We start from the raw sequence: 10,757 nt of genomic DNA on the forward strand, positions 1-10,757 counted from the left end.
CACTGCACTCCAGTCCCGGCGACAGAGTGAGATTCCGCCTCAAAAAAAAAAAAAAAAAAAAAAAAAAAAAAAACCTCAAAAGATGGGCAGTGAATGGGGGAGGCAATTAAATGTGTATGGAGGAGAAAAGGCATCCAAAAATCCACAAAAAAGCAAATTGTGTTATTAGTTAGAATATTAACAATTACTTGAGGGCCCCTGTAGTCCCAGTTACTCAGGAGGCTGAGGCAGGAGGATCGCTTGAGCCCAGGAGTTCAAGACAAGCTCGGGCAACATAGCGAGACCTTATCTCTAAAAACAACAACAATAGCTTGCTGACTTAACTCCTCATGACAGATCTAATTAGACAGTGGCAATAAATGTGTCTAAGTGTTTAATTAAATGTGATAATTATTTATTTCCTTAAAGAGAGATGGAGTCATATGTTTACACTGCAAAGCATAATGTTTCCTTAGTTAAAACAGTGTGGAAACACTTCTGTGTAACACAGGATTCAAACCAGGATAAAAATATCGGCTGCGATAAGCAGCACTTAACAGTGATTTATCAACTCTTACCTTTCATATGCCAATGCACAATGGCTTCTTAAAGCCTACCCTTTTTGGTTATTTCCTTTGGCCACACAGCTTTGTTATCCTTACCCTCAACGAGTAGTTTCTAATTAGAATGTGATTTGAGCATCTCTTAATGGATTATTATCAAGGAAGTAGGAGAATATCCTACTTTCATAGCAAGAAAGTAGCAAGAATAGACTGAAATGTAGAAGAACTCAGAGCAACTATTAAAATTAGATAGGACCCCAGCAACCAGGCAATCACTTTATAGATGAAGAAACCATTTGTATAATGCTGCTGTTATGATAGTAAAGCTTCCAATTAATTTTTTAAACGTAGAAATATGTCCTGCACTAAGGGAGTACTGACCCCCCACCTCCCCCTACAAAAATAATTATGTAGGGATAGAATTATCAGTCTTAAGCAATCCAAGGATTTTCTTGTTTCAACACTGGGCACTGAACTACTGTTTGATTCCTTCCATGATTCCTCTAGGGATACTGCTCTTTCTACATAGCGCTTCTGTGTTTTAGAAAATCTGTTGGTTTAGGAATACAGTGTCACTGAAGCAATAAACATATTCAAGGTGCCTACGCCTGTTGGGTCAGCCTGGTCTTGAACGTGCCTATCAGTCGCCCGGAGTCCGAGGAGCCTGGGCGCTCATCAGGTATCTTTGAAGCAGGTGCTGAGGGCTGCAGTGCCACATGTGCAGTCATGTACACACACACACACACACACACACACACACACACACACTTTCTTCCTCAAAGGAAGTCTCCATCGAATGATCTCAAAGCAGGGCTCTGGTCTCTGCCAGTTTTACAATGCAAGGTTGGATTACAATCTCAGGCCAGCATCTCAGTCTGCAATCTGGGGCACCCTGATAACCCGGGCAGTGCTTTCGCCAGCATGTGCGGTTACAAGAGGACGTGACAAATAGCGGGAGCCGAGTTACAAAGCGAGGGAAGGAATGAGGCTCAGAGCAGGAGGTGGTGAAGAGGTCGCCCTGAATAGGTAAGGGTTCCTAGCAAGGGGTCTTGGATCCTCAGTGCGGCACTGGAACTGAGTAAAATTACGGGGAGTTTCCGAGGCTGTGCGCTCCTGCACACACTCGTACGCACACCCACCTACACAAGTTGTTCAAACGCACCCACTCACGCTCACTCACACTCGCTTCAGAAACTCTCTGAGCCGGAGATGCGCCCCGAGAACAGCCCGCAGCCCGGCGGCCGGAGAGGCGCTCGGGGGTGTGCGCGGGACCGGAGCGCCCAGGAGCCACTTACTCGGAGGACTGGCGCGGCGGCGCCGGGACGCTGAGGCGCGAGCTGGGCTGTTTGGCGGCGCCGAGTTCTCTACTTGTTCGGTGGCTCGCGGGCTCCCGCGGACCTTAGCCAAGCGCGGGTTAGAGCCGGCGGGAGAAAAGGAGCCAGGAGCCAGGGGCGGAACTTGCAGGAGGGTCCAGGGGTGTGGCGGGCAGGCCAGGGAGGAGCCGGGAGGTCGGGGGCGGAGCGTGCAGGAAAGGAGGAGCCCAGCGGCTGGGGCGGGGCGGAGTGGGAGAGGAGGAGCCAGGGGTCGGGACCGGAGGGTTGAGGACGGCAGGGGTCGGGACAGCAGGAGTGGGGCCAGCAGGGGTCGGGAGTGGCCCAGGCGCAGGAGAGCGCGGAGAAGGGCTGGGCGGCGGCGTGGGAGCCGGACTCGGACCGCGAGACCCAGACCGCTGGGGCGCTGGAGAACAGCACCCGCTTGGGAGATATGCAGAGGATACGCTATTCCTGAGCCCCTCAGTTTCTTCCGTTGTAAAAATGAGACGCCAACCCTCGTAGTGTGTTGAGATGGTAAAATGGGGCCATACACATTTGCATTGTGCCTTGCACTTAAGAACGCGTGGATGTTAGTGTCTGCTGCCATCGTTATTGACGACTACGATGATGATCCGTGAAAGCCCCTAAATTCCGCCTGCTCTTTTGCTGTTCATTTTCTGCTGGCCTTAAGTCTACCCGACGATAGCTGACGCACTCCTGATTCCTGGTTTACATTGGCGGGCAATGCAGGGCTTCCTCTTGGAGTTAAAGACTCATTGGCTCCTGGAAAGCCCTGGCTCTCTGCCGCCCCTGTGCGGACTTAGCTGTGACTGTCCTTGCCTGGGGAGCCGAAGGCTTGCCCTTCTCAGGGGCCACCCGTGACCGCCAGGACGGAGTAGAATCTTACTGTGTAAGTCCAAATTTTAAGGAAAATGAGTCCCGTGATGAGTTTCCTCATGCTTCGGCCATGCGTGGACCAGTCAGCTTCCCTTGTCCTCTTCTTCAGAGTCACTTTGCAGGAGCTGCTGAAGCTGCTCGGATCCACATACAGCTCCCAGCCTACTGATGTTTAAGGATGGTCTCGGAGGTTGGGCTCGCTAGAATAAACTGAGTGCAATACTTCTACGTAGTTATGTTTAACTGGGCTCTCTGATACCAGGAGCAAGGTGGCGGGGTTTAGGGTGTTGCAAATTTCAGTGGTTATGCAGGGATTTTCACAGAGCAAGCTTTGGTATCTAATTAGTCTAGCATTCATGAGCTAATGGTGTCCTTTGATATTTATTAAAATTATCACAGCATGGGGGGACTTTATGTTTAGTTTTTACCTAAGAGTTAGCTTATCTGCTTCTTGTGCTAACAGGGCCATTGCTGCCAGGGTCCTTGGACATTGGGGCCAGCCTTTGGAAACCCCTAGTTGTTTTGAGAGATAGACCACTGGCCTTGGCCAGGGCTCTACAGTCTGGGTTAAAACTCCAACTGCCATTTTTTTTTTTCTTTTTGACACATAGAGTGTAAAGAGTTTTGTCAGGTCAGGTAGCCTCAGGGCTGGGGCCGATGTGAGTTTTTCTTTTTAACTCATGAAAAGCTCGTTGCTGTTGGTTGTAATAGATATAGTTTATCTAATCTACATTTTTATTGACTGTCATCTAACAAAATACTGACTTAAATCCTGTAACTATTTGATTTCAAGCTTTAAATTGATCTGGTATTCCTTGCGGGGCTCCAATTGCATCTAAATAGATGTGAGAGTTGAAAGACCTATAAGGGGCTTCTCTCGCTTTACAATGTCTTATTATTATTATTTTTTCCGCTGCTTGATGAAATGCCAGGGTGAAAGGGATAGCCAAATGGACAAAAGCACAAGTGTCACTCTAGTTATTCAACAGAGTGCCCAGTAAAGGTCCACGACAATACCACCACACATCTGCTCGGGGATGAACAAGGGCTGACTGATTGATAAGCTCTTGAAAATTCTTAAGCTCACTGCATCCCTTCAGGTCTCCAAGGAATGCTAAGTTTCCTCCCTGCTGTGAGAGACACAAAGTGAACTTAGTGTTGGGAGATGGAAGCTGGATGTCCCTTGGGGGCTGACCCACAGGGACTTCAGGATATAGCAGAGAGAGCTTGGCATGACTTACTACTTCAGGCTGTAGAATCCTGTAACAGAGCTACCATGCAGCCCACGGCTGGTCGACTGGAGGACCACCTTAATGGAAGGGGGACAGTCAGGGCCTCTGGCTTGCCATGTGCACAAGCATAACAATTGCTTTTATTTAACGTGCAGATGGAATATTTGATCCATTTCAACCAGGCATTTGCATCTTGGTATGTTGTATTAATTGGCAAAGTTTAAGTCTTTAACTTTTATGATCCTCTAGTAAAATGAATGTTTCCTTTAGACCTATTTTTATTAGTTTTTAGATCAAAGAAAGTTAAACACCATTTTATATTTAATAATGCTTCCTGTATGATTTTTATACCAGATAAGCTAAATTTTACCTGTATATTAGTGTGTTATTAATGTTAAACTTAATTTTAATAAAACCTTATAGACATATTTCTCCAATTTTTTATGTTTGACCATAAGGTAAGGTTTTATAGACTCTTTTTAACCTTTTATAATTTTTGTTAAAGAGCAGGTTGATGCTTTAAGAAAAACCTGTTGCATTTTACTTTAATGTCCAGTTCACAGAAAAACTGGATGATATCTTTTTAACTTTAGCCAATATGTTTACACACAGAATTTTCTTTACAATTAACATTTTAAAACTTGCCTAAACTTTTAAAACAATAATTTTGTTAACCTTTTAATGTAGGTAAAAATCCACATTATTTATGCCTCCTTATAATCTTTTTACCAAAGGTATATTTTACTTTTCTTATACAGCTTGCACATAAACTGTTTCTTCAATAGTACTCAGGAGGCCTAATTACTTTTCAATTATACAACATTTTTTGCATAAAAAGTTTTTTAAAACTTTTTTCTTTTACAACTTTTGCAGACAATTTTTCGACATGTTTCAACTTTCTGACTTATTACATTTTTTAAACAACCAGTTAATTTATTTCAAGACAAGAATTTACCATGTAACATTCTTTTTATATAAATTCTGCCTCCCCCCTTTTTTCCCTTTCTTGAAATTTGTTAACATTGTTCCTGGTTGCGGGGGGAGCTTATTTGTGCCTGACCCGTGCTGCTTCGAGACAAAACACCACGCTCATACCACACGCACACCACAAAACAAAACAAAAAAACAGGTAGGAAAGGGCACACACACACTTCTGCAGTTTACACCAAACCAAAATCAAAACCAAAATCAGAGTATCCAGAAATCCAAGCCAGGTCAAAACCAAAACCAAAGTATCAAGCAATCCAAGTCAAGTCAAAAACAAAAACCAAAGTGCCGGTATAGGCACACCGTGGGTGATCAGGCCATGCCTCTACTCAAATGGAGTAGGCAAGTTCCCAAGACCAGTCCTGTCAAGCAATTCAAACCAAGTCAAAACCAAAACCAGTAACAACGTGCCAATAAAGGCATGCCGTGGGTGATCAGGCCATGCTTCCACTCAAATGGAGTGGGCAAGTTCCAAAGACCAGTCTTGCCAAGTTTCAGATGTCTGGACTCCAAGTGCCAGTTCTTTCATGGTGTTCAGCCACTGTGTTAATCCTCTGCGGAGGCCTGCTACATGCTTCTCTGGCGAGGCGGGAGCGCTCTTTGCATCGCGCCACTCAAGCTGGCCGGAGTTCTTGGCAGGGATGCTCCACAGGGCAGGCCTAAGCATCCTAAGGGGCTGCCTCGGCCGTCCGTCTGTCAGTCTCTTCACTTCCTGGTCAGGGAACGAAGAAATGTAGCAGGACGAGCTGCAGACAAAACCTCTCAGACACTGAGTTGTAGAAGGAAGGGCTTTATTCAGCTGGGAGCATGCGCAAGCTACTGCCTTAAAATCTGAACTCCGCGAGTGCACAATTTCTGTCCCTTTTAAGGGCTCACAACACTAAAGATTTTACATGAAAGGGTGGTGATTGATCTGAGCAAGCAGGGGGTACATGACGGGGCTGCATGCTCCGGTGGTCAGAGAGAAACAGAACAGGGCAGGGAGTTTCACAATGTTCTTCTATACAATGTCTGGAACCTACGAATAACATCGGTTTCTAAGTTATGAGTTGATTTTTAACTACTGGGTTTAGACCAGGCAGGCCCAGGCCTGGTTTCGGGCCTGGCGCGGGGCTGCCTGTCTTTGGTTTTACTTCCTTGTTTTTTCTTAAAACAGGTACTGAGTATAAAACAATATAAAACAATATGAGAGGGTCTCTCTCTTTCCTCAATACTAGTAAAACTTAATATGTGTAAGTCACCGTTCTACTCCTCACAACAATCTGTGATATAGATCCTGTCGCTATCCCTGGTTTACAAAGGGAAAGGGAGACATCATGAAGTAAATAGCCCTCCCAAAGAAAGTTACACGTTTGGGAAATGGCCAAGTTTGGCTTGGAGAGAAGAAAGTAAACCCTTGATAGGTGAAATAGACAAAATCACAACACATTTGGGTTTAATGCAAAAGATAGAAACATACACAAGGTACAGAGATTTTTAAAAGAGGACTTTGTCCTGTGGTTGTAACTTTGGGGAAGGGCGTCAGGGAGATCTTCCTGGAGTAGGGGATATCTGAGCTGGGTTTGGAAGAAGAAATGGGAGCTTCAAAGGCAGCTATAAGTGAAGAAGAATCACAGAAAACTTTTTCAAGCCCTAATAAGGATGGAGGAGAAGTGGAATGGTGGCCGGAATGAAGCTAAAACGGTAAAACAGGACGAAACTCAAGGGCTGTTTTCCTATAGAAACTAAACAACATGAATTTGACCTTTGATAGGTAGGAAGCCAGAAGAGTTTTAAGCACAGGAGATATGTCAGGTGTGGTTCTAGAAAGTTTAATCTGGAAACATAGAAGATCCCAGAACCAAGAAACTTGCTTAGGAAATATTGAAATATGTCAGGGTGCGATACTTCAGTAGGCAGAATTCATAGAGTTACAGAAAGAAGTCCACTTCTTACTCCCTGGAATCTGTAAATCCATTATCTTACATGCAAAAGAATTATTGCAGGTATTACCTTTTCATTCGGTCATGAAAAAAAAAATAAAGAAATTTTGCAGGTGTGATTAAGATTGATGCCATTGAGATGGGGGATCATCCTGGATTATTTCAGTGAGCCCAATCTAATCACATGAATCCCCTAAAATGGAAGAAGGGTGGGTCAAAGAGATTCAAAGCGTGAGAGGGACTCAACCTGAACCATGAACCAAGGACTGTGGATAGCCTCCAGGAACTGGGAAAAGACCTTAGCTGACAGCCAACAAAAAATTGACTTTCTTTATCTGTCTAGATTTGCATTTCTTCCACAGTCCTACAACAGCAGAAACTGAATTCTGCCAATAACCCAAATGAGCAAGGAAATGGATCCTCCCTTAGAGTCTTCAGAAAGTAATTGAGCTCTACTGATACCTTAATTTTATCCTGGTGAGACTAATACTAATTTATGGCCTACAGAACTGTAAAGTAATACATTTGTGTTATTTTAAACCCCTAAATTTATGATCATTTGCTATGGCAAAAGTAGAAAACTAACACAGATGCTGAGGGCCTAAACTATGTAGATGGAAAGGAGAATATGCATTCAAGACTAATCAAAGCTTGGAGATTGAGGGGATGGAGGGAGCGAAGGGAGGTGAGTCATGGAGGTAGACTTAAAGGGTTTCAGGACTGGCAGGGTCAGTCGTTGGTGGTGTCATTCAGTGGAAAGAAGGACAAAGATAGGTACTTTCTAAATACCTCTGGATTTAGTAGTGCAACTAAACTAGGATTTAAAGGATTAAAAGGGTTTGTAGACACCCATCCTCTCCCATGCCCAAATAATCAGAAACTATCTCTGAATGCCCATGGATAGTGATATTTGTTACCACCAACTGAGAGTTCTAATACTGGATCTGCCCTGTGTAAGCTGGATGACTCTGGACAAAGCACAAAACCTTAATGAGACTTAGCTTCTACTGTGTGAGATAGAAGGAGAAGTTCCATCTGCATGATTCCTGTGACAGTCACCCAGGATGTCATGGTGTTTGAAACCTCAACCCCAGTAACTTTCACCATTGCTTGATTTTAGTCTCTCTTGTCCCTGGCTGCACCCTGTAGCAGCACCCTCAGATCCACCTCTACCTTTATTATCTGTATCTCTGACATTCTATACCCCAACTACAACTTCCCACCCTTGATCCCCACTCTTCTTTTATCTGATCTAGATTTGCATTTCTTCCACTCAGCCTCTTTTCCTATCCAGCCTAACTCCAAGAGTCAACACATCAGTCACTTCCTTGCTCGTCCTCCCTATTCCTTTATCCCATTGTCCTTTCCCTGTACCAACCTGGCAAATCTTTTTAGCCATCCACATTTTTCATATGGACTACGTAACAACCAAAAAGTGCGAAACTGGGAACCACTACAGATTTATGATCTCGAGTCTCCACTAAGCCATCCTGCAGCCTGCATATCCTCCAGCATCATGGATGGGAAGGAGAAGGGGTTTAATCTTTTTACCATGTCCTCAAGACACTTTTCCCACTCTCTTGATATATGATTTCACTTCCTAGTTCATGGGAAATTTATATATCATCAATAGAGAATTTTCTTGACATCATGCCCCAGCCACCCAAAATGCTATCTGCATTCACATTCATCTTGACTTCCTTTCTTCTTGTCTCAATGGATCAGAGCAAACTCATTCACCAGTTCTCTGGGTCGTCCACAATCACTTTCTTTTATCTACAGAGGCCGTATTCCATTAACTATTCATTCCCTTTTACCCTCAATCTTTCATTTCTATACTTCCCCTACAAAATATAAAAATGCTAAAATTAAAAAAAAAATACAAAATTTAAAGTTCTGCATGGAGGTCCCACTCTCTGTTGGCATGACCCACTTTCTAGAACCATGTAAACCTAAGAGACCAGAGACTCTAATGGTAGAAACAATGCAGAGTGACCACTGTCTCAGTGTTTACTTTTGGAGAGGAATGGAGAGTGGGGCACCCCTGAAATCTTAGGCAACTTGCATCCTATCAGTGGGCTCACCGCCCAATGTGTTTAGAAAACAATTCTATGACACCGGCTTTTGAAAAAGAGAAAGCTTTACTGCAAGTTGACTGGCAAGGTGATAGGGTGCAATGCTCAAATCTGTCTCCCCAGGCTGGGGTCTGGAGGCAGGGTTTATAGGCAGAGGATAACTGTGAGAGAGATAGAACAATGCAAGGAGGCATGATCTGATTGGGTCATGCAAAGAGGTGATGCTGGGTCCTTGGCCCTTAAATCCACACTGCAGCAAAACACAGTACCCCTCACTTCTTAATTCCATCCCCATTCCTCAGTCTGAGTACTCAGATTCTGCTGTGGTTGGCTCCAGGGTCATGAATTGGGAACACTTGGTTTATCTGGGCATGCTCAGGTTACGTGACTTGCAACCCTGGGGTCCTTTGCAATGAAAATCAATTCATCATTTTGTTACTAACGAAATTGAATAGGGCCTTTTTTCCTCTCCGCCTTATTTCATAGTGTGGTGATGTTTAGAAATTAGCGAGATAACTAACTTTGCTGTCTTATTTGGGCCAATAGATACTTGGGTCATTTCCTTTTCAAGCTAGCTCTTGCATGTTTCTAATTTGGGGTCAATAAAACACATTGGAATCTAGAAGCTCCTAATAACTAGTCCATTACTCAATGGCTAAATATATTCTAAAATAATTGAAGCTACATCTAAATTGATGAATCCTCTCAGACTCAAAAACCCCCAAACTCCGTAAATCACATCAAGTAGAGATAGCTGTTACTGTAGCTGCATGCCAAAAATACTTCTGTGCATGCTTCTGCCCAGCTGAAGGTAAGGAAACTAACTCCAGAGAAAGTTGTGAAGTTTTAAAAAAATCTCCGTCCTGGTTTTCTTGTGTACTCTTCTCTTTTGCTCCAAGCCCCTACTCTGCTTACTCAGTGAAAGCATCTTCTTTTTGAGTGTAAGGAAATAATTGTGTGGCACTGTGATACATGCAATAAAAATATATGCACAAATAGTCTGGGAGGAGAGAAAAGAAGTAACTCACATTCCTTGGGAAAATGGGGAAGATTTCACAAAGGACGTTCCATCCAGTTGAGTCAAAGGAATGAACTGGAGTTTGCCAAGCAGACAGAAGGATACTACGGGCAAAAGTAAGAGAAAAGGGAAAGATAGGTTTAACATTTTCCAGCAAGCTGCAAAGTACTGAAGCAAAGATGTGCAACTTAAATGCAGCCCACAGAAAGGTTTATGTAGCCTTTGTGCCTTAACTACATCTTTGTGGGAATGTGCCAATGAACATGCCTGATTCAAAGCATGGCTATAATTTCACCATTCTCCCAAATTATTCTTTCATTGTCCACTGTTTCAACTCTATCTTTCAAGTCCTATTTATTTTTGGAGGATTATCATAAAATCTTATCTTGTCCTCAAAGTAACCAGATGAGTGAGATAAAGAGTATAGTTTTTTTCTGTTAAATAATAGAAACTCTGGGATAGAATAAGAATCAAGGTTTTAAGACAGTGATCTTTTCCCATTGCTTTAATAGACCTCAATCGCCACTCATGGCTATTACGTATCACTAGTGGCTGTACCTCCATTTTAGAGTATTTTTCACTCTTTAAGCAGAATTATTTACCTCCTATGATAACGTAGGCACAAAAACACATCTCTTCCCAAGAAAGTTTGCTAGAACTATAGGCTGCTTCAAAATGTGACTTTATCTACAACTGTCCCCAGTTGGATCAGCCACACTCCCCATGAAATCAAGTTCTTTGCGTGTTTCTAACTGGCCACCCCTTAAGACA

At 43.5% G+C, this 10,757-nt stretch overlaps 1 protein-coding gene across 1 annotated transcript in view; it reads right to left on the reverse strand.

Moving 5' to 3' along the window:
* Positions 1-2,048, reverse strand: part of TNFAIP8 (TNF alpha induced protein 8) — a 123,050-nt gene extending 121,002 nt beyond the window's left edge. Inside the window, exon 1 of the mRNA XM_010353790.2 lies at positions 1,838-2,048. Coding sequence (XP_010352092.1) covers position 1,838 — 1 coding nt within the window. The 5' untranslated portion in view covers positions 1,839-2,048. The remainder of the gene's footprint in view (positions 1-1,837) is intronic.
* Positions 2,049-10,757: the final 8,709 nt, after the last annotated feature.

This window comes from Rhinopithecus roxellana, chromosome 3 (genome assembly GCF_007565055.1).
Source record: "Rhinopithecus roxellana isolate Shanxi Qingling chromosome 3, ASM756505v1, whole genome shotgun sequence".
Classification (NCBI taxonomy): domain Eukaryota; kingdom Metazoa; phylum Chordata; class Mammalia; order Primates; family Cercopithecidae; genus Rhinopithecus; species Rhinopithecus roxellana.